General features: G+C 40.8%; 1 protein-coding gene across 1 annotated transcript in view; it reads right to left on the bottom strand.

Moving 5' to 3' along the window:
• EXOC4 (exocyst complex component 4) overlaps positions 1-21,510 on the bottom strand; it is a 729,394-nt gene that overhangs the window by 38,052 nt on the left and 669,832 nt on the right. The window contains exons 16-17 of the mRNA XM_036091687.2: positions 18,613-18,791; positions 15,654-15,813 (exon numbers count right to left, since the gene is read on the bottom strand). Coding sequence (XP_035947580.2) covers positions 15,654-15,813; positions 18,613-18,791 — 339 coding nt within the window. The remainder of the gene's footprint in view (positions 1-15,653; positions 15,814-18,612; positions 18,792-21,510) is intronic.

Genomic DNA, 21,510 nt, shown 5'->3' with positions numbered 1-21,510 from the left:
TTGGAAAGTGAGCAGGAATAAACCAAGTTAGGCGGCAGCTGAGATCATGGCCATAAGCACGCCAGAATCACTCTGCAAAGACAGTTGAACAAAGCTACCATTGCTGTGGCGGCTAAACACAAAACAATATCCGGCAGGACCGGATACTGACTATGCCATGGCTACTGCTGTTGCCACTAGCCACTGCTGCTGATGCCACCTGATACAATTCTCCATTAGCCCTGAACCTGGAGTCCCTAGCTCCCTGATTAGTCCGGAGTAGGTGCATCTGATTGGCTGGTATAGGTTGGGTCCCCATACAGGAAGCAAGCCTGGACTTTGTGTTTTTATGATGGAAGATGGGCTCTGTCTCCCTTCAAGGCCATGTTGCGGAGAATTCTCTAAACACAGGAGGAGATTTAGAAGCTAAGTGGTCAAAAAATGACAAATGTCAATCATAAATCACTCCTTTTATTTTTCTTTTAAAATGACTGGGTTTGGGGCACCTGGGTGGCTCATTCGGTTGGGTGTCCAACTCTTGATTTTGGCTCAGGTTGTGGGATTGAGCCTCGCGCCGGCCTCTGCACCTGCTTGGGATTCTCTCTCTCCCTCCGCTCCTCCCCTTCCCACTCGTGTTCTCTCTCTCTAAATAAGTAAATGAAATCTTTAAAATGACTGGGTTTTCTATTGATAGAACAAGAACACATATCGTCTTGCTTTCCCCTCCTTTCTGAATATGTAAAATTCATCGAAAAACCATAATAGCTTCTTAAAAGCTATTTAAGACAATTTCATTTCATTACTCATTGTATTACCACCACATGCAGGTGTTCTGATACTTGGGGAATTAGGGTTTGCACTTGGCCGTGACTCCCATCTCCCTGTGCTGTCTGGTCCAGCCTTCCTCCCTGACCTGGACACTCTCTAATGCTTCCGTGTGCCAGCTCTCAGAGGTCCTACAGCCCTCCTGCCTCTGTTGGGCCTAGCAATAACTGTGATCATTCCTAGAGAGGCATTAGGTGCTGTGCCAAAATCCTCTCTCATAACCTTTTTGGCCTCCTTTTGTTTACTCCCACAGACCTACAAAACAACATCTCCTTTCAATTTCTTGCAGGGAAGATAAAAAATTATTACCCCTCCTTGAAGCCCTTTCAACGAAGAACACCCCGTCATCACCATTTCATAGCATCTATAAAATCCCCGAGGCTGTGGTATATCTTCTTGAACTACTAATGCATTACATTGTCATGAGCTGTATAGAACAACAGCTAAAATGCAGATAGATCTGGCTTTGAATCATGGTTCTGTCAGTTGCTAGTTGTGTAGACCTTGGGCTACTTAATCTTTCAGACTCCATGTTCCCATTTGTAAAATGAAAATGCTAATACCTAAGCACACTAGGTTATTATAAGGATTACATAAGATAATGTGTGTACATCACATAAGTGGAGCGCCTTACACAAAGTATGTGCTCAATACATGGTAGTTACTGGCAATAATGTTAACAGTAATAGAATAAAAAATATTTTAAGCAGTTTGTTGTTACTACCTCGTCTTACTTACATGTGGAAAACTCAAATGCTATGACAGAATTATAGTGCTTTAAAAACTCCACGATGCAGCATGGGAAGAAAATAAGGGGTTACAGTTGTAATCAGAGATTCTGGCTTAAACTGAGATATCATATTGCCACCAGTTTTTAATAGACAGAATACAGTAAAATGGACATAATGCTAAAACTATACTAAATGCAATAGTGTTCTTTGATGATGGATGGGATCTTCCAGTCTCAGGGACAAACATCATGAACACCAATGATCATTGCAATGAAAAAGCTCAGAAGTCCCAGTAAGTATGATTTTCCATACAGAAGAATTATCCAACAGACAACCAATTAATAAATAAGATAAATAATGAGACAACCAATTCTTACTGCTCTTCTATTTGATTCTAAATATAAATGATAGTTTGAAGAGACAGATTAATATTGGAAAGGGAAAAACTTACTGTTCTAAGTAAGGGATAGCTTGATCCAGGAGATTAAGCAAACCTTTGAAGTTAGGATTTATGATGGCTCACCAGTCAGGAATGGACAAGATAGATTTGACAGAATAGAAGAACTTAATATTAATACTATAGGAGTTAAAAAGAGATATGAACACGTATATGTATAGTTCACATCTTTGGGGTGAGCCAGCCTTAGTGCTAACAGTAAGATATCTACCTGTGATAATGTGTCATGCTGACCAAGATATGGTCCTCACTACTCTATCTGCTTGGGTAAGGACCTCTTTTACGATGGTTGTCAAAAGGAAATTTCTCTCTTATTCTACAGGTGAGCTAACAAAGGGGTCAGTGTCATCCAAGCAGATCCGCACAGGCCCTACCGAAGAAAGGGACCCCAGGAAAGGAGCTGCAGATTTTACTGGAAACTTTTCCTTCTTTCTTTCTTTCTTTTTTTTAATTTAAAAAAAGAGAAAAGAACTATTAGAGGCTCTTTGGCTTCAGGGCCCGTAATTTAAACATATGCTATTGGTGAGACGGAAGCTCAGAATGCCCAAGAGCACGTTCTTTCCCTCTGCACCACAAACAGTAAATATTTAAGGCTCATTAGAGAAACTGGCAAATAGCTAATAGCCAATAGCTACAAAACTTAACTAAGGCAATCAGCTCCCTGCCAGACATATGCTTCCCTTGTTCAAATGTTAGTTATGTGTCATTATCATTTCAATACTTTCATCCCCGGAGAACTAGGAAACCAAGAAAAGAAAAAGGGAAAATTTCTGAAAATTGAAAAATAAAAATGCTCCTATGCTATATAATTAAAGTTAACAAAAGAAGCAGACCCACTGCCATGTACGTGGAGCGGAGCGAAGCTGAAACTTGAGATGACTGATTTATCACAGCAAGTAATTACTTCATGTTTTTCACAAACATTTGAAACCTATTATTACTTTCACAGCAGCACACATCGACAGAAGACTGTCACCTAAGGGAGAAATGGGGGAACTGGGCTGTAATTAATTTCTGCTCTAACATATCCACAAAGCCTTTAATGTTGTCAATAAAATGCTCCAGCCGCTAAAAATCCCCAACCGCTCCTTCCTCTGTCCTCAGTACTCCCGAAATGTTTCGTCAGCGTCTTTGTGAACGAGATTGCCGCAAGGAAGAGGAGATGGGGTGCTATTGCCTGTGGGAGAGTGGAGGCCACGGATCCACTCCTTCCCCTGACCCGGGTATCGAGAGAGAGAGAGAGAGAGAGAGAGAGAGAGAAGTCAATCAAGAGCTGGCCTCTCCTACCCCGACTCGTTCTCTCTCATTAGATTCCATCTGCAATTGAGCAAAATTGGAAGGGGCAATTCTTTGGAGGAATTTAAACATGTAGATGCCAGCAATGGAAATCATTACAGCAGCAACTGAAAGCCTAGCTCTTTAAAGGTTAGAACACAAAGATTAAGAGTGCCTCCAGGAAAAAGTGAAATGGCTGATCTGAATAAAACCTTTCCATCAACTGGAAAACCACAGCAAGGCAAAGGAGATGAAGAGCTATAGCAGATGTGACATTTATATTTTTGAGCACCTACATGTTTATTTTTTGAATTACCGTTCAGAGCCTTATAGGACGTTTATAGGTCATGCAAAAGCAGTAGCCAGCTTCTGTCTGTCTTACTCTCCAGGAGGTGTGGTGAGCAAATGCCACAACTGCAAGCTTGACTGGAAGAGACTGGGCTCCGCTCCTTCTGTCTTCATTCATATATACACACACATTAATCTGTCCACCCAGTCATCAAATATTAAAAGTGCCTGTTACGTACTGGGTATCTGAGAAATCTTTACAGGACCTTTATGGAATTAGATTGAAGTTAATTTGCTTCCTTTCAAAAACCTTTCCTGTAACAGCGTCTTCTGAGAGCTGGTGGCCGAGGTGGCGCTCGAACTCTGAGCCCCATCTCTGGCTCTACCTCGTGCAACTCTGGGCGGGTCATATCTAGAGTTGACCTTCTACTCAGAGCCTTATTTTTAGATAAGGAAATTTCAGTGAAGAGAGCTGAAGTCACTTGTCCAAGTTTTACCACAATCATGGATTGAATCTGTTTATTGGCCTTCTACTACATCAGTGAAGTACTAGTTTACCCCCAAACTTCCAAGAACACAGTTTGATTCTGCCTCAAAATAGTCATCATCATCATCACCATCACGGTGACTGCCCTGAGGGGTGATGCTAATGGGTCCACTTAGTCCAGAAAAGGGCTTTCAGGCAAGTTTTACTTTCACTGCCCGCAGCAGGAGGAAGAAGGAAAGTGGGGGACTAAAGGAGAATAAGGGACTGAGAGAGAAATGGCCTACTGTGAATCTCAAAGAACATAGAGTAGGCGGCATTTCTCTAAGAGCGTCCAAGAGCCGCCTGCATCAGGCTCTCCTGGACACTTGCTAAGTAAACTGCAGATTCCTGCTCCCCACTCTCCCAACCTCAACCTTCTAGATTTGAATTTTTAGGGATGGAGTCAAAGAATTCCACTTCAAGGAAGTCCCCTACAAAATTCTTATACCATCTAGCCTTTGAGAACCACCTGGTTAATCTGCTTGGTGTTTTAAGAGTATAGCTGTATGTACTTGGGATCAGTGATAGAGTTTACCCATGATATGATCATGTGCTAGTTCTAATTTGTGGTATGGTTCTGAGAGAGTGTTCTTTTTTAAGATTTATTTACTTTAGGGGCGCCTGGGTGGCTCAGTAATTAAGTGTCTGCCTTCGGCTCAGGTCATGGTCCCAGGGTCCTGGGATTGAGCCCCGCATCGGGCTCCCTGCTCAGTGGAGAGCCTGTTTCTCCCTCTCCCACTCCCCCTGCTTGTGTTCCCTCTCTCTCTCTCTCTCTGTGTCAAATAAATAAATAAGATCTTAAAAAAAAAAAAAGATTTATTTATTTGGGAGAGAGAGCACGCGAGCGAGCATACATGTGGGTGGGGGGTGGGGAGAGATGGAGGGAGAGAATCTGAAGCAGACTCCCTGCTGAGCGCAGAGCCTGATACAACAGCGGGGCTCCATCTTACAACCCTGAGATTGTGACCTGAGCTGAAGTCAAGAGTCAGACACTTAACAATCGACTGAACCACCCAGGTGCCCCATGAGAGAGTGTTCTTGAATGTCAAGTGGTATTGCTCCAGGACAGTTGCTTGGAAGGGGGACAGACCAACAAAGCGCAGTACTGAGTACCAAATGGCTAAGCAAAACCAACCCTCCCTCACACATTCCGGCACAGGAGGGGTCTGCAGAGCCCTCTACAGTGAAACTGCTAATTAAAGCTAATTAAAAGTGCCAGAGACCAGAGCTTGATGGAAATCAAGCGGGAAAGACAACCAGAAAAAATAAAGGAAAAGAAAACGTTTGAGAGCTAAGAGCCTAATTGAAAAATGAAATCATATTTTAATTAAACAAAGCAAACAGAGACCCAATATTTACCAAATGAGAACCCTGATTTCACATGGCTAAGATTTCACATGTTGGACTGACCTAAGTTTGAATCCTAAAACTCTTATCATGTAAACTGAGAATTTGCTTAGCCTCTTTAAGCTTTAGTTTTTTTCATCTAGAAAATGAGGTCATAATAATTACATATAGAGTTTCACATAGGGTTTCAGGGAGGATTCAGTGAACCAGTATAGGCAAAGCACTTCTTATGGTTCATCTCATGTACTGAGATCAATTATATAACAGTAATAATACTTGCTCTTATATCATCACTGCAAGAAAGTGATTTAGGCCTGTAGGTAGTTTATACTCAAGTTGGTTGTCTTCTAGAAGCTGTCCTTGTTTCGGTGAAAGTAGGGTGGAGTCAGAAGTCTAGGCACATGTTTACTTCTTGGTAATGTACTTATATTTAGCTAAGGATGCTCTATGAAACATACATGGAAATTCATATTTATCAAACACTCTGAAACGCAAATCACATTCATAAACATTTTAGATTGCTGTAACAGAGCAGTACAGGGGAAAAAAAATCCCACCCAGAAACCAAAAACAAAACACAATTATGGTAACTAGTCATAAGAACCGTCTAATGAGAAAGGCGCTGGGAGGAAGTCTGGCCTTGATACGGTTTGTCTGAGGTTGTGGCTCTGTTTTCATAGCTATAGCAAATGCGCCTGTTTCCTACGTTTAAGCACCAAAATTAAACACTATATCTTCATTTAGAAAACAAGAAAGGTCAGCTTCCAGCCTCAAGTTTTTCAGTAAGAATTCTAATAAAGTCAGTAAATGATCATTCTTGGGCTTGAGTCAAGAACAAGCTTCATATCTTTTTAGTACATATCTTTTCAGCAAAATCATTTCCTGGCAGAAAAATGGCCTCGCTGGGTGAATTAATTTAATTTCCTAACTGTGACGACTACAGAGGTAGTGCAGGGTATATAAATAGCACAATTTGATGAGAGATTTTGGGCAAGTCACTTCTGATTTCCAGTCCTTGGGATCTTTATTGGAAATAATACCGCCTTGTCATCCATGCTAATCTCAGAATCATTCCAATTCCAGAACATGTGCCACAAAGGGAAGACTGCAACTATCTGCCAAGAATCTTGAGGACCCCTAAATTATACATTGACATGATATATGTACAAGGTATGGTGACATTAATTGAGCATAATCAAAAGAATTCTTACTTAATCAAAGCCTTACATATAAGATATGACCAATCAAACATCAGTATGGACAGGTATTATTTTTAAGAGCTTTATAAATACTCATTTTGGGGGGTACTCTATGGGGGATAAAGAGCCCTCATTAAACAATTAGTGATCAGTTAATTGCTAGAAGGTATGGAACCTACTATGAGTGCAATAAACACAGAAAAAGTAGATCAGTAGAAAGAGGGATGGTCAGAAACAGCGTAGCAAGGTCAAATGAAGTTAATTAGGGAGATGTAATATTATTTAAATCTACTTACACAAAATTTTAAAGAAAATTTTCTCAGAGATCAAGCATACAAATTTTGTTTTATTATTAAATTTTATTAATGGGTATATTTCCTTCTACCTGGCAGCAAAAGCTATTTAACCCATCATATTTCCCAATTTACTGTGGCCCCCAGGAAAGTCAGGGCTAGCTTTGTATAACCATTAAATTCAAGAGATATAACAGAATTTTTAGGGGGTACCACCATTAAAAGAATTTTGGTAGCAGACTAATATCTCCTAAATAAATCCACATGATTAATAATCTTGAGTCAAAAATCTGGAGTTTTACAGGTAAAGGTTTGAGAAAAGGGACAGGTTTATTCCAGGACTGGAGAAGCAGCTAAGACCAATGGCAGAATAAAGGTGGGAAAAAAATAAGCAGAGAAAAGAATATGAAAAAATATATATATGTAATTTTTCAGAAACAGAATTGCTCTTCTGGCATTCAAATAACATTTTATTTAATAGGTGGGGGCATTTCCTATTTTCAGCCGAATCACCTCCAAAGCCTACTTTAGAGGCAGTACCCACTCTCGATTCCCGTGAGTGATGGGGATTCAGGGGACCAGAGATACTCATCTGTCTGGATGTCTGTGGGTGTTTCCAGTAGATGGCAGCATGTCATTGCTAATTCCTGTCAGGCTACACCCTGGTCAGTCCAAAGAGGAAAACCCATACCTTTCCTGCAGAAAACCAAAGGGCTGTTCCTGGTGCAAGAGGTTTGGGGGAAGGAAGTCGGCCTAAACAGCCGCCTTGGAAGAAAATTCAACATGCTCAGCCATGCCAGAGATCATTCTTGGCCTTAGATACAGCACAAGGTCAAGGATGCAGCACAGATCTGAACCGATATATCTTAAGTCTCTAGGCTGAATCTAGTCACTCAGTCTGTCACCTGGAGGAAGGCACCTTAACAGTTTGCCTCAAAGAGTCGTCACAGAGGTTAAAATGGGAAGATGCTTTAATTTACTGGTAAGAAAGGTGCTACATCAATTCATGGGGAAAGGACCACTTCTGAGCAGGCAGCACATTCATGCCCGGTCCTTTTCCGCTTTTGTACCTCCCCTATACTCTTATGGCCTTTACATGCTGGCGTTCCCCAGGGCACGTTCCTCTGTCCACAGTGCCGATTCCCTCCAATGGTTTCAAACCACAGCCCGAGGCTGATGAGTCCCCACATCTGTTTCAGCTCCTCCCACCCCTGGCTTCTAGCTCACATGTCTGGTTGCATGTTAGCCATCTCCACTTGGAAATCTCACAGGCAACTTACACTCGTCACATCCCCTGATGATCTCCATCAAACCTCCCTCTCCCTCCTCCTGGAGGCTTATATTTTTTTTTTTTTTTTTTTTAAGATTTTATTTATTTATTTGAGAGAGAGAGAATGAGAGACAGAGAGCATGAGAGGGAGGAGGGTCAGAGGGAGAAGCAGACTCCCTGCCGAGCAGGGAGCCCGATGCGGGACTCGATCCCGGGACTCCAGGATCATGACCTGAGCCGAAGGCAGTCGCTTAACCAACTGAGCCACCCAGGCGCCCCGAGGCTTATCTTTTTAAAAAAAATATCTAATTGGCCTTTTCAATGATTTCTGAATTGGGCAGCATCCTATCTAGCAAATGGAAGGGTGCTCCTACGACCCACTTAGATACCCATGTCAGAAAGTACCCTGATTCCTTTTTCTTTATTCTCATAGTCAGTCACTCCCTAAATCCTGCCAATTTTAGCTCCTACGTATTTCTCAACTGCATGTCCTCCATCTCCCCCACTGCGGACCTGGTTCAGGCCCTATACCATCTTGACAATCACCTTCCACTTGGTCTGCAAGGCCTGAGGTTTATCATCCTCCTATCCACTTCCCACCTAGCTGCTCACGTAACCTACTTAGAATACAGATCTGCCATCTTCCTCTTCCGTTGACTCCATTTACTCTACAGGATAAAGTCCGAACACCTTAACATTTCCCCGACAAGCATCTTCTACCACTCCCTTCCTCAAGCATCTGCCCCAGTCACCCTGAACTGCCCTCTCTGTTCCAAATGGCTCCCTCCCCACCCTGGATAACTCTGTTTCAGATTAATATGAAGCATCACCTCCTCCAAAAATTCTGCCTTGATCTCCTACCTCCCTGATGGATTGGGGGAACTAAAAAAGTTAGATATTTCCAACCCAAAGTCCCCCCACAGATGTAAGTATAAAACATGGGCCTAAACAGCTGCGTTGGAAGAAAATTCAGCATTCTCAGCCATGCCAGAGATCATTCTTGATCATTCTTGGCCTTAGATACAGCACAAGGTCAAGGATGGAACACAGATCTGAACTGATATATATTCAGTCTCTAGGCTGAATCTAGTCACTCAGTCTGTCACCTGGAGGAAGGCACCTTAACAGTTAGCCTCAAAGAGGAATCAGAGAGGTTAAAATGGAAAGATTTCTTTCTCGTTTGGTTCCCAGATTCCAAATGGTTCCTTCTTTACCAGTGGGATTTTTCTGTTGGCTACTGTGAAGATGTTCCTACGTATGTGTATTACACATAGAAGATACAGGGCTTTACTGGTTAAGTAAATATATATAGAACAGCTCCAAAGCTAAACCAGAGTTGCTGGAAGGGGGTCTACGGCTGGAGGAGGGAGGGGTGGGGCACGGAGGAGCAGAGACTGCCCTTCCTTAAAAATAAAACCATTCAGAGTCCTTCTAAGAGACATCACAACTCCTCTTCATCATGGGAAACACATGTTGAATAAATATGCTGGGAAGAGCAGGGCTTTCTTAGTAGCCATTCAATGAGAAAAGAGAGGGTGCCTATTTGGTCTTTTATATATCACACCAGAAACACTCTAATTGCATTTTTGTTTGTCATGAATGCATCAGACCCTACCACAGAATTGAGCAGTGTGAAGCCTGTTCCCAGAGCTTGTTTCTGCACTAGGTAAGCTGTGTAGAGAAGATTAAGGAGTGCAAACCAAAGCATTTCAGCCCTCTTGTCAGGCCCACCAGTGCCCCAATTCTCTATCCGGAGCTAATTTAATCTACTAGCACCATTTGACACAGATGAAGACACTCTCCTCTTAAAACACTTGTTTGTGGGACACAGACCTCTCTCCTGCTATTTTCCCTGCTCCTTCTCAGGTTCCTTTGCTGGTTTGTCCTCAGCACTCCAATATCTCAACAGTGGAGTACCTACCCAAGGCCCAATTCTTGGATGGCTTCTCTTTTTTCTCTGCTTGTGTTCTCAGTAAGATCTCATCTCTCACTCCATCTCATGGCTTTAAATCCCATCTACCTGCTGATGATTCCCAAACTCCTATTTCCAGCCCAGACGTCTTTCCTGAATACAGATTTATACATTCAGCTCTCTCTTCACGATTTCTATTCAGATGTCTAATGTGCATCTCAAACTTAGTATTTCCAAACCCAAACTCTGGATACCCACCCCCTTCCTATCTGCCCTATTGCCACCTCCCCAAACTCAACCTTTCTGGCTCATTTTCATTTTAGTAAATCAAAACTCCATCCTTTGAATTGCTCAGAACAAAAACCTTGGAGTCACCGGTTTACTTCCAATCCCTCAGCAAATCCTGTCAGCTCTACTTGTGAAATATATCCTAATCTGACCACTTCTCATCTTCTGCAGTGCCGCCATCTTGGTTTGAATCACCACTATCTTTCCCCTAGGTTATTGCAGTAGTTTCCTGACAGCTCCTTCTGCTGTTGCTCTTGCCTGCAACCTCCCCTCCCCAAATGTCTACTTACAAGATAGTAGCCAGGAGCGATTCTTTACAATGTAAGTCACATTATGGCAGTCTTCTGTTCCAAGCCATCTGATAGCTTCCTACCTCACTCCAAGTAAAAGCCAATTTACTGCAACGGTCTTCAAGATCTCAGCTTCTTAGATGAAACCTGTGACCTCTGACTCTTCCTTTTGCTCATTCACTTCAGCCAAACATACTGGCCTTTCTGCTGTTCTTTATTTTTTTATTTATTGTTTTTCCTCTCTTTCTTTTATTTTTATTTATTTTTTATTTTTTTTTAAATTTTATTATGTTAATCACCATACATTACATCATTAGTTTGCTGTTCTTTAAATGCCAAGCGTACTTCTCCCTCTGGCTCTTTCCTCTTACATGTCTTTTCCTAGTATGCTTTTCCCCTGGATATCCATATGGCTTGTTCCCTGTCTTCCTTTAGGTCTTTCCACAAATGTTACCATATCATTAAGGGCTTCCGTGACCACTCTAAAATTGTGGGTTACCTTCATTATCCCCTGGCATACTCTCTTCCCCTTTCCGTGCCTGATTTTTCACCATAGCATATATCACCACCTGAGATATTTTATATTTTACTTATTTATTAGTCTGTCTTAATTGCCTGAATTACAATAATGTAAATTCCATAAGGGCAGGACCTAAAGAGAATACACACTCAATAAATATCAGTTGAATGAATGAACGAATGACTAAAAGGGTGAGGAAGCTTTCTTATGTGTTAGAACTCCTCCCCTTATCACTTCCTGAATCTAAGCTTTCATTTCCTTATCTTTGTCGGATTTATGAGAGATGCCAGTCTAAAGAAAAGCAAAATGAGAAAAAAATCGAGGAGAGATGAAGCTTTGAAGGAGAAAAGCAGGAACTAGAGGTGGCAGGAGAGATGTAGGAGAAAGACAACTGTAAAGGGAGAGAGAGATACTGGAGGGAAAATGTGGGGAGAGCGGGAAGAACTAGGAAGAAAACTCTGGACTCATCTACTTGAATAATGGCTTCACTTAAACTACAAAGACTGTCAGATCCACTTTCGGGACTTCAGTGCCCAGCCAGACTTCTCCCGTGACGCAGTGCCTGGAATCCTGGGTTGTTTCAGAGACTCAGTTCTGGAGAAGTGCAAGGCAGCTCAGGGGAGATGATTTCTGATGAAAGGAACTAAAAAAAGCCACTCAAGAAGCCCTTCCATTTTCTAGTTAATCTGCAGTCATTTTCCAGGACAAAGTATCATCTTGAATCTGAAAACGTACAGTGGGGTCAAAAGGGTCAAAACCATAGCAAAGATCATTACCATGGGGGACAGGGTTTCTCTAATTCTGGTGATTATGCAGATTATGCTGATCCTTTGCTCACCCGAGATTTATCCTCCTACTGGAGGTGAGAGTAAAGGTGTGTAGAAAAAGAGATCGACAGCAATGCTGCAAGTAGAAGAATCAACATAAATTGAATCACTCCAGGTTCCTCTTTATTACAGAAAGGGTGTTATATTTTCTACTGGCCAGGGAGCCTATGGAGGTGAAAAACTACAAGAGCCTTGCAACTTCTTGTTAAGTAAGTTTTCTGACACATGGCAACTAGTGATTAATTACTGCATTAGAAGATAACATTCCTATAGAGATTTGCTGGAAATACAGATGCTGCCCATGCTTGATTAGACACTGCTTAAGGAACGCTGAGGCACACTGCTGCAGTCTATTATTTCTGGCTATTTTGGTATCGCTGTTATATTTATTTTACATAGCTTCAAATTCAGTGGAATTGATGGAGCCCATTTCATGAAACCTGTCCCTACCAAAAACAGAAACAGAAAAAAATAAGGCTATAAAGTGTGTCTATGTATGTTGTACGTATGAGAGCAAGAGCAAATGAGGGAGAAAGAGACAATGAATAGTAGGGATATATGGTTCATTTTATAAAATGCTTTCTGCTCCAGGGAGATGCTGTTCCTTGTAAGCCTGTAAGAACACTGACCCATGTCAGCTAGTTAAAACTTTCAGGGTATTAAAGACAGAAACTTTGTCATTATCTAAGCCCTTCATCAACACCAAAAGAAGCCTTGATTGGATACCTATCCATTCATTCAAGACACATGATGAGCACTTACTCTGGTCCAGCACTGAGAAAACAGAAAGCATCTCGGTCTCTTGGGACACAGAAGTCTAATAAGGAAAGGTCTTCTGAGGAGTGCCTGGGTAGCTCAGTCGGTTAGGCGGCTGACTCTTGGTTTCGGCTTAGGTCATGATCTCAGGGTCGTGAGATTGAGCCCCATGTCGGGCTCCCCGCTCAGCAGGGAGTCTGCTTGGGATTCTCTCTCCCTCTCCTTCTGTCCCTCCCTGCCACACGATCTCTCTCTAAAATATATAAATAAATCTTAAAAAAAAAAAAAAAGGGAGAGGTCTTCTGAACCAAGATCGGAAGGACAGAATCATCCAATGCTACATATTTATGCTGCCTATTTCCTTTCATAATCCATTAAGAGTAAAGAGCAATAGTAGCAGTACCTCTCCCAAGTGGTCACATTTCAGTCCACACCCACTGCCTTGGACATCATTCACAAATCCAACTATAAAAGGCACGGCTCAGTTGCCATTCAATTACTTCCTGAAGAAACACTGTTGGCACACAGCCCACTGATGCCAACCTCAATACCGCCCAGTCAACATTTCATTATTCAGATGCTAGTTTCTTTAGTACGTGTTCGGGCCCCATACTGTCTGCCAAAACCTGTTAATTTACTTATTTCAGCTAAATAAAAAAAATCATTTAAAAAAAGATGATTGAATTTAAGAATTATATTCCTCAGAGAATTAGTAATGCTTTTCTGTATCCCTCAGGCCTCCCTGTTCTTAACTTCCCCTTGTCAATGCTATTATGAATAGACTAATTCAATAATGAGATCATTCCCCATAAGAGCGACCAAATAAATGCAGCATTCAGTCACACCTGGTTTCCCTAATCTGAGCAAAGAAGGCTTTCTACCAAATTTAGCCTAAAATAGGGAATTTAATGAACACGCAACACACACACACATGCACAAAGGAAGAATAAGACAGGGAAGGAGGACAGAGAAGCAGAGGAACAGGGTAGCAATGGAACAACAAATGGGGGGATAGATTGGAGAAGAAAAGTTAAAAATGAAGATATATGGTTATATGCTATCAAAACAAAGATCCTAGCATATATGTCTTGATAACTGTCAACGTAATGTAATATTTCATCATTTCCTGAAAAATCTTAAAAACTGTTTCAAATTTTTCTGGAACTTCTTGAGGAATCCAAAAATCAAATGAAATGACACAGAAGTACAAATGTTAGGCAGGAGAATTCTGGGGGATTAAAAACAAATGACTTCCGGGGCGCCTGGGTGGCTCAGTTGGTTAAAGTGACTGCCTTTGGCTCAGGTCATGATCCCAGGGTCCTGGAATCGAGCCCTGCATCGGGCTCCCTGCTCGGCTGGAAGCCTGCTTCTCCCTCTCCCACTCCCCTTGCTTGTGTTCTCTCTCACGCTCTCTCTCTGTCAATTAAATAAATAAATAAAATCTTAAAAAAAAAAAAAAGACTTCCTAGCCATAAAGGAGTTTATGAACTAATTCACCAAGGTACAAACAGCAATAAAATACCAAGATACCATAATCATCGTCTATCCTCTTCAAAACTGTTTTAGCTTTCATTGAAGTACCAAAGGTCTGATGATTTAAGTAAAGTATACAGTGTTGAGACCACATGAAGAGAGAATAAAACAACCCTTCAAACTTGAAAAAGTGCATTATAAAGAAACATTAAAAATTGAGATCAGCAAACTAGGAAAGAGAAAGAGTGGTCTTTAAAAGAAGAGCCTTTAAGGACATGAAGGGTGAGCATGGCTGATGATGAGTAACGACTGTCCCCACAATGAAAACAAGAAGAGAAGAAGGATTTCAACTGGGAAAGAGAGAAGAGATGAGGAAAAGATTCATGAAAACATACATTCAACATACGTTATTTATAAGAGAAAAAAAGGGAAAAAAATCCTAATTTTACAAATTTGCAAATGATTAAATAATGTCTAACTTATACCATGGAATATTTGTTCAGGTATTAAAAGTGATAAGTGGACCCTTGAACAATGTGGGAAGGTAGGGGTGTCAACCTCCCACACAATCACAAATCCATGTATAACTTCTGACTCCCCCAAAACTTCACTCTGAATAGCCTGCTGTTGACCAGATGCTGTACTAATAACATCAACAGTTGATGAACACGTTTTGAATATGTATTATATACTGTATTCTAATAAGAAAGTAAGCTAGAGAAAAGAAAATGTTAAGAAAATAAGGAAGAGAAAATACATTAATAGTAAGGTACGAAAAAAATCTGCATGTAAGTGGACCTGCACTGTTCAAACCCATGTCATTCAAGGATCAACTGTCCTTTCAAGAACTATTAGTGGCTTTGGGAAAAATAATGTTTTCAAAGAATGTTACTGATACGGGAAAATGCAATTAAACAAATATAAAATTACATTAACGTAGTTCCAATTTTGTACAAAGACAAGTTACATGCATGCATAATATGAAAATTCACTTGTATCCATGGCGGAGGCACAAGGCCAAGAGAAATTACACCAAATGTCATAGTCTCCAGATGAAAGGCTTATGAGCCATGTTTATTGATTTTTTTTTTTTTTTGTATTTTATGTGACATATCTTATGCAATGAGCAAATATTACTTCTAGAATAGGAAAGTTACTGAAGTTTTGTAGTAAGAAGAACTTAGGTTAGAGAACAGGAAAACTCCCTGCATAAGGGAGGTTAAACAGCCAATAGAATCGTAGAGAATTACCTTCTCTAAGACTGATGAAAATCCAATTGTTTCATTTTTTCTTAAATTAACTTTTTAAGTACCAAGAATCCATTTTTCTAAGTGATTCTGATAGGCAATGGGATCTTGACTTTGGTACAAGGGACCAAGCCTGGTCCTTCCTCCTACCTTGCAAAGTCCAGGTCTGCCTCCCGCGACATGGTGATGTTGGTCAAATTCTGCTGCAGGACAAAGATGTTCCTACACATCTTCTTGATGCCAGACTCACTGATGCGCCTGAAGTACTGGGCACCATTAATGAGGATGCAGGAGATCAGGTGACCCAGGCCTGAGGGGCCAGCACAGAGCAGTGGCGGGGGGGGGGGGGGGGAGCGGGGGGGAAGAGAAGACAGATTAGTGTCACCTTGCATGAATTTACACATGAATTTGGAAGGATTTCTTTCTTCAAATCCTCCACAAATTTAAATGACCAAAGAAAACATATCTCTGAGGGTTGCTGCACCCACTGATCTTACAACAGTTTTGGAATATTTATACATTGTCCTAAAAGCTACAAATGGAGAGGCTTTATGCAACATATCCATTGCTCCAGCACTGCCATATATATATACCTCAAGCCACCATGTCAAGGGCTTAGAAAATATGTCAGGTTGTTATAAACTATTGAAGAGCATTGGAACTCTTTTTTTCCTGTAAAGAGATTCTGGAAGCATAGAACAACACATGCAAATACAATGATCTGTTTGGTTTCCTCTTCCTCCCACAAAAAAAGACAGGGGTGTCTTTTTGGCTCAAACATTGATTTGGAACCTAATAAGCAAAAATATGTCAGTAAGAAATTGATGCATGTGGGTTACCATTCTTCAAAGCTTCCCCTGGAACTCTAAAGCTAATCTGGCTAGTCACAAGCAGCCTACTGTCTTCATGATTTCCCTCTTCTGAAGTCATAGTGCCTCCGTGGTGAAGGTTCGGGGGGAGCTTCAGGATCCATGACTCCCTCGGTCTGCAAAATGAGTTTCCCTTGACTAGGATGAAGGTAGAAAAGGGAGAGGAGGAGCATTCTCTCTTGCCTCAGCTACACTCGTGTAGTGTTGCTTCTAGACCACAAACTCACCTGTACGCGCAACTACTTAAAAGGGAAGTAAGAGGCTTTTTACTCAAAGAAAAAGAAACACACATATGGATTTTACATTTAAAGCCACTGACTGATGTGAAAAATCTCTCTAGGTCAAGTCTGAGTGTGATTTTACTGAGCCCATAACTCTGGGTATAATTTTGTTCTACCATGGTAAAAGGCAATCTGCCTACGTGAAGGTAATGAGGGGGGTGTTTGTAGAGAATAGTGAATAATAATAAATATATTAAATAAGTAAATTTAGGGGTGCCTGGGTGGCTCAGTCAGTTAAGCTTCCTACTCTTGATCTCAGCTCAGGTCTTGATCTCAGGGTTGGGAGTTCAAGCCCCGTGTTGGGCTCCATGCTGGGCATGGAGCCCACTTGAAAAAAAAAAAAGTAAATTTATATAATAAGTACACATAATAGATTGTAATAATAATTAAAAATAAAACCCAGTAGAAGTCTGCTTTATATTATTACTATACACTGGCAATTTCAAATAATATCTGTGATAAAATGCTCTTTTCTGCCACACCAAAGAAGACTGAGACCCTGTCATCCCCATTCCCCACCCTTTGGGAAATTCAGTATTATACTTTGTGAATTTTGAGAGTGGTATTCACAGAGAAATAGCTAGAACTTTTTATTTTTTAAAGATTTTATTTATTTATTTGTGAGAGAGAGAATGAGAGAGAGCATGAGAGGGGGGAGGGTCAGAGGGAGAAGCAGACTCCCCGCTGAGCAGGGAGCCCAATGCGGGACTCAATCCTGGGACTCCAGAATCATGACCTAAGCTGAAGGCAGTTGCTTAACCAACTGAGCCACCCAGGCGCCCTAGCTAGAGTTTTTTAAACAGAAGGTCTCCAATTCATGATTTCTTCATCTCTTTTCTACATCAGAGTGTTATACCCGTATTTCAAGAAGATGTTGCTACTCATCAGGATTAGATGTTAAGAAATGTCTGGGTAAATGATAGGGAAAGTCTGGGAACTGTGAATGTTGATACACATGGCCCCTAAATTCTCAGTGCCATGGAGAGAACAGTTAACCTTTTAATCACTAATACTTTTTGGCTAAAGTCTTTTGGGGATAGTTCCTTTCAGAACATATCTCCATCTTTATGACATAATTTAATGGGAAAATAGGATTTTCAGTTTTTTGGTCCAAATTTGAGGGGACATAACTGTTTAATAAAGCAAGCAATAGCCAAGCCTTTCTTTCCTATCTCCAGGTTCTACAATCCTTTGCACAATGCACTTTCTTAATTGTTTTTAATATCATCGCTTTAATTCTGACAGACACCACAGATACTTCTGGGACTCAGGCCTACATACAAATAAACCAAAACAAGAAAGAAGGGAATATAGTTTGAAGTCCTAAAAGTCCCCCCCATGGGAGGAATTCAGCATGAAAAATTATTTGCCTGGCATCACATATCTCAAAATCTTGAAGGTGAATGCCTTTAGATGGAACTGTCTTTCGTGCCCTTCCTTGCCTGCCTGCCCCAAGGCATTTATGGATGCAGCCTTCCTAAAATCTCTGCTGATCAGAGGTTTCTGTTCTTTTCAGACAATAGTGCATTCTTTGAGAGAAAACCTCCCTTTCCACTGATAATTTTAGTCATCGAGAGATCTCTTTTTGGAGTCCTCTTCTCATTGTATGTGTGCTTCTTTTTCTTTTATGAGCTTCTCTTGAGCTAACTCATGGTCCACTCTACATATTTACCCAACTCTCATGAGTGGCATGTCAGGGAGGCAGCCAGGCTGCCATCTGCCTTATGTTGGATTAAATCTTATCAACCAGGAGCAGATGGCAGCCATATTGTTGTCTACCTAGCCATACGCAGAGAGACTAGGTATTGCAGCTTTAGTCCAAAAAGAAAAAGCCAAACCAAAACAAAACCCAAACAACTACAAGTTGTGAACTTCAATAGTAGAGAACAATAAAAAAAAAAACAAAACCCTTCACCCTTCCTTCCTCCCCAAATCCTAGGGACACAGACAGGATCTGACCTTCAAATATATATTGGAACTTGTGCTGCTGAAGGCTGGCACTCATGGCCTCTTCAATGGCGCTGATGTCTTTGTTGAGCTTGACCACCAGAGGGTCATAATCCATACTTTCCACATTAGCCACGATGGCATAGTTCCCCTCCTTTGCAAGGGGGATGAGATAGTGGAAACAGTGAACCCTGAAAAAGGCAAAGATGCACAGAGCAGTTAGTAATACATTTTCCTGATGAAAACAATAATCTTTTTGGGACAGACCACCCAAATATTTAAAGCAGCAGTGGCCCCATAAATATTTACGTCCTCTTCCGCTTGTTCACTGGAAAGCCATCTAACGAAGAAGAGTGATCTGGAGCAAGTCAGGTTCTGTGAGCCACGCTTGCTTAATCCAAACATCGGGGGTGAGGAATAAATGAGCTCTAAAATTCCTTTCAAAGACCGGATTACATGCCTAGTGTGAAAAGCATTTTATCTTTCAACAGATACTGTTGTAGCAAAAATGAGAGGCGCAGGTCACAGAGCTCGAAAGAGCTGGCTCTGGAAGGAGACTCCTTTGGTTTCAGTTCCCAATTCCAACAACTGCTGGCTGCGTGGCTTTAGGCGAGTTACTTTCTCTATGTCTCGGTTTCCTTACCTGTGCACCTGGGATGGCAACAACACTTACCTCATCAGGTGCTCTGAGGAGCTACTGAACGCCAAGCACCTGGCACAGGCCTGCACGGAGCAAGTGCCCAGCAAGCGTTGGCTATCATCACTATTACTGTAATTCATCTGTTACTTAAGTAAAACACCAAAATAAATTTACTTATTTATTTAAAAATAAAATTGTGCTGGGCCTTAGGAATGTGAGACATGATTTGTGCCCTGAAAGACTCCACACAGCTTAGTGGGGCAGGCCAAAAAAAAAAAAAGACCAAAAGAAGGCAGTGTCTCACTCAGAAGCACATGTACCAGAGAACCATGGAAGTCTGCCATGGGGTGTCACAACACAGGGTGACACTTAAGTAAATAAGATGATTTGAATGAGCTTAAGGAAGGAGGGCATTCCTGTGTTGACATGATCTCAGTCATTCTGACCGTGCACACTTTTTAGGTTCTTTTTGGTAGTTATTGGTAACTGCCAAAGAAGTCTGAGATGGGTAAGGATTGGCTACTCCATAATCTTGGTGTTAAGCTGTAACAAAAGCAAGTTTTAGTCCAAATAATTCTACCACACACACAGGCATTTTTAAAAAACAAAAACAAAAACAAAATCCTCCATCCATTGGCAGACATAGTTCAAATAGGCTGTACTATAAACTCAGTGAAGTCTTAATTATTGTTTTAGGTGCTCTGTCTGATCATGTCATGGAAGGTTCACTAGAGGTAGACGGGAAGACATTCAGAGTCAAAACTCCGTTACCCTTACAGTCTGTACCAGGTAATAGGAAATATTCCTAAACAAAAGGCTGCAAAAGTCTTGGGCATTAGCCCTGATGATGTATCTTCAGGCTTGACTATCATCTTTCTTTTTTTAAGTAAGGTTTATTGAGAAATAATTTATAAATAGCAAAATTCACCCTTTTCAGTGTATAGTTCTATGAGCTTTGACAAATCCACGCAGTGTATAATCACCACTATAATCAAATTATAGAATAATATCATCACCCCCAGAATTCCCTTGAGCCTCTTTGCAGTCAACCTCTACCCATACCCTAAGGATCTGGCAACCACTGATTTATATATGCTTCCTATACTTTTGTCTTGTCTGAGTGCCATATAAATGGAATCATATAGTATGTAGCTTTTGGAGTTTGGCTTCTTTCACTCTGCTTAGGGCATTTGTGATTTACTCATGTTGTGTTTGTTCCTTGTTACTGATCAGCAGATTCCTGCCGTATGGAGATACTACAATTTAACCATTCACCAGTTGACATCTGGGTTGTTTCTAGTTTTGGGGATTATAAATAAAGCTGCGTCATGTACAGGTTTTTGTGTAAATATAAATATAAATTTTCATTTGTCATGGGTAAAAGTGGAATTGCTGGGTCATATAGTAAGTATATTTTAATTTTATAAGAAACCGTCAAACAGTTTTCCAAAGGAGCTACGTACGCCATTTTGCTTTCCTATCCACAACGTACAAGAGTTCTGGTTGCTGTGCAGCCTCACCAGCACTTACTGCTGTCAGTTTTTTTAAAAGGTTTTATTTATTCATTTTTAAAGAGAGAGAGCTCAAGGGGAGGAGCAGAGGGGGAAGGAGAGGTACAAGCAGACTCCAAGCTGAACATGGAGCGCGATGTGGGGCTTGATCTCATGACCCTGAGATCACGACCTGAGCTGAAATCAAGAGTAGGACACTTAACCGACTGAGTCACCCAGGCGCCCCCAAATTGTAAGACATTTTAAGCACACATCATGATTTGATTTGATATACATATATCGTGTGGAAGGATTCCCCCAATCTAGTTACTTAACACGTCCGTCACATATTTAACCTTTTTTTTTTTAAATGAGAACATTTAAGTTCTACTCTTTTAGCATCTTAGCAAATTTCGATTATATGATATAGTGTTATCAACCAAAGTCATCATGTTTTATATTAGATTCCGAGGCCTTATTCAAATCTTATAGCTGAAAGTTTGTACCTTTACCAACCTCTGTTTCTCCCAACCCCCAGCCACTACTTTTCTATTCTGTGTTTCTATGATTTTGACTTTTTTTGTTTTTAGATTCTGCATATAAGTGATATCACGCAGTATTTGTCTTTGTCAGACTTACTTCACTTAGCATAAAGTCTTCAAGCGTTTGTTAGTTTAAAAAAATTATTTTTAGTCATTCTAACAGATGTATAGTGGTATCCCATTGTGGTTTTAATTCTCATTTTCCTAATAATGAGAATTATTAATTCATTAATTATCT

This window comes from Halichoerus grypus, chromosome 12 (genome assembly GCF_964656455.1).
Source record: "Halichoerus grypus chromosome 12, mHalGry1.hap1.1, whole genome shotgun sequence".
Lineage (NCBI taxonomy): Eukaryota > Metazoa > Chordata > Mammalia > Carnivora > Phocidae > Halichoerus > Halichoerus grypus.
The sequence above is the reverse complement of the archived record's forward strand: the minus strand, read 5'-3'. Positions and strand labels throughout refer to the sequence as shown.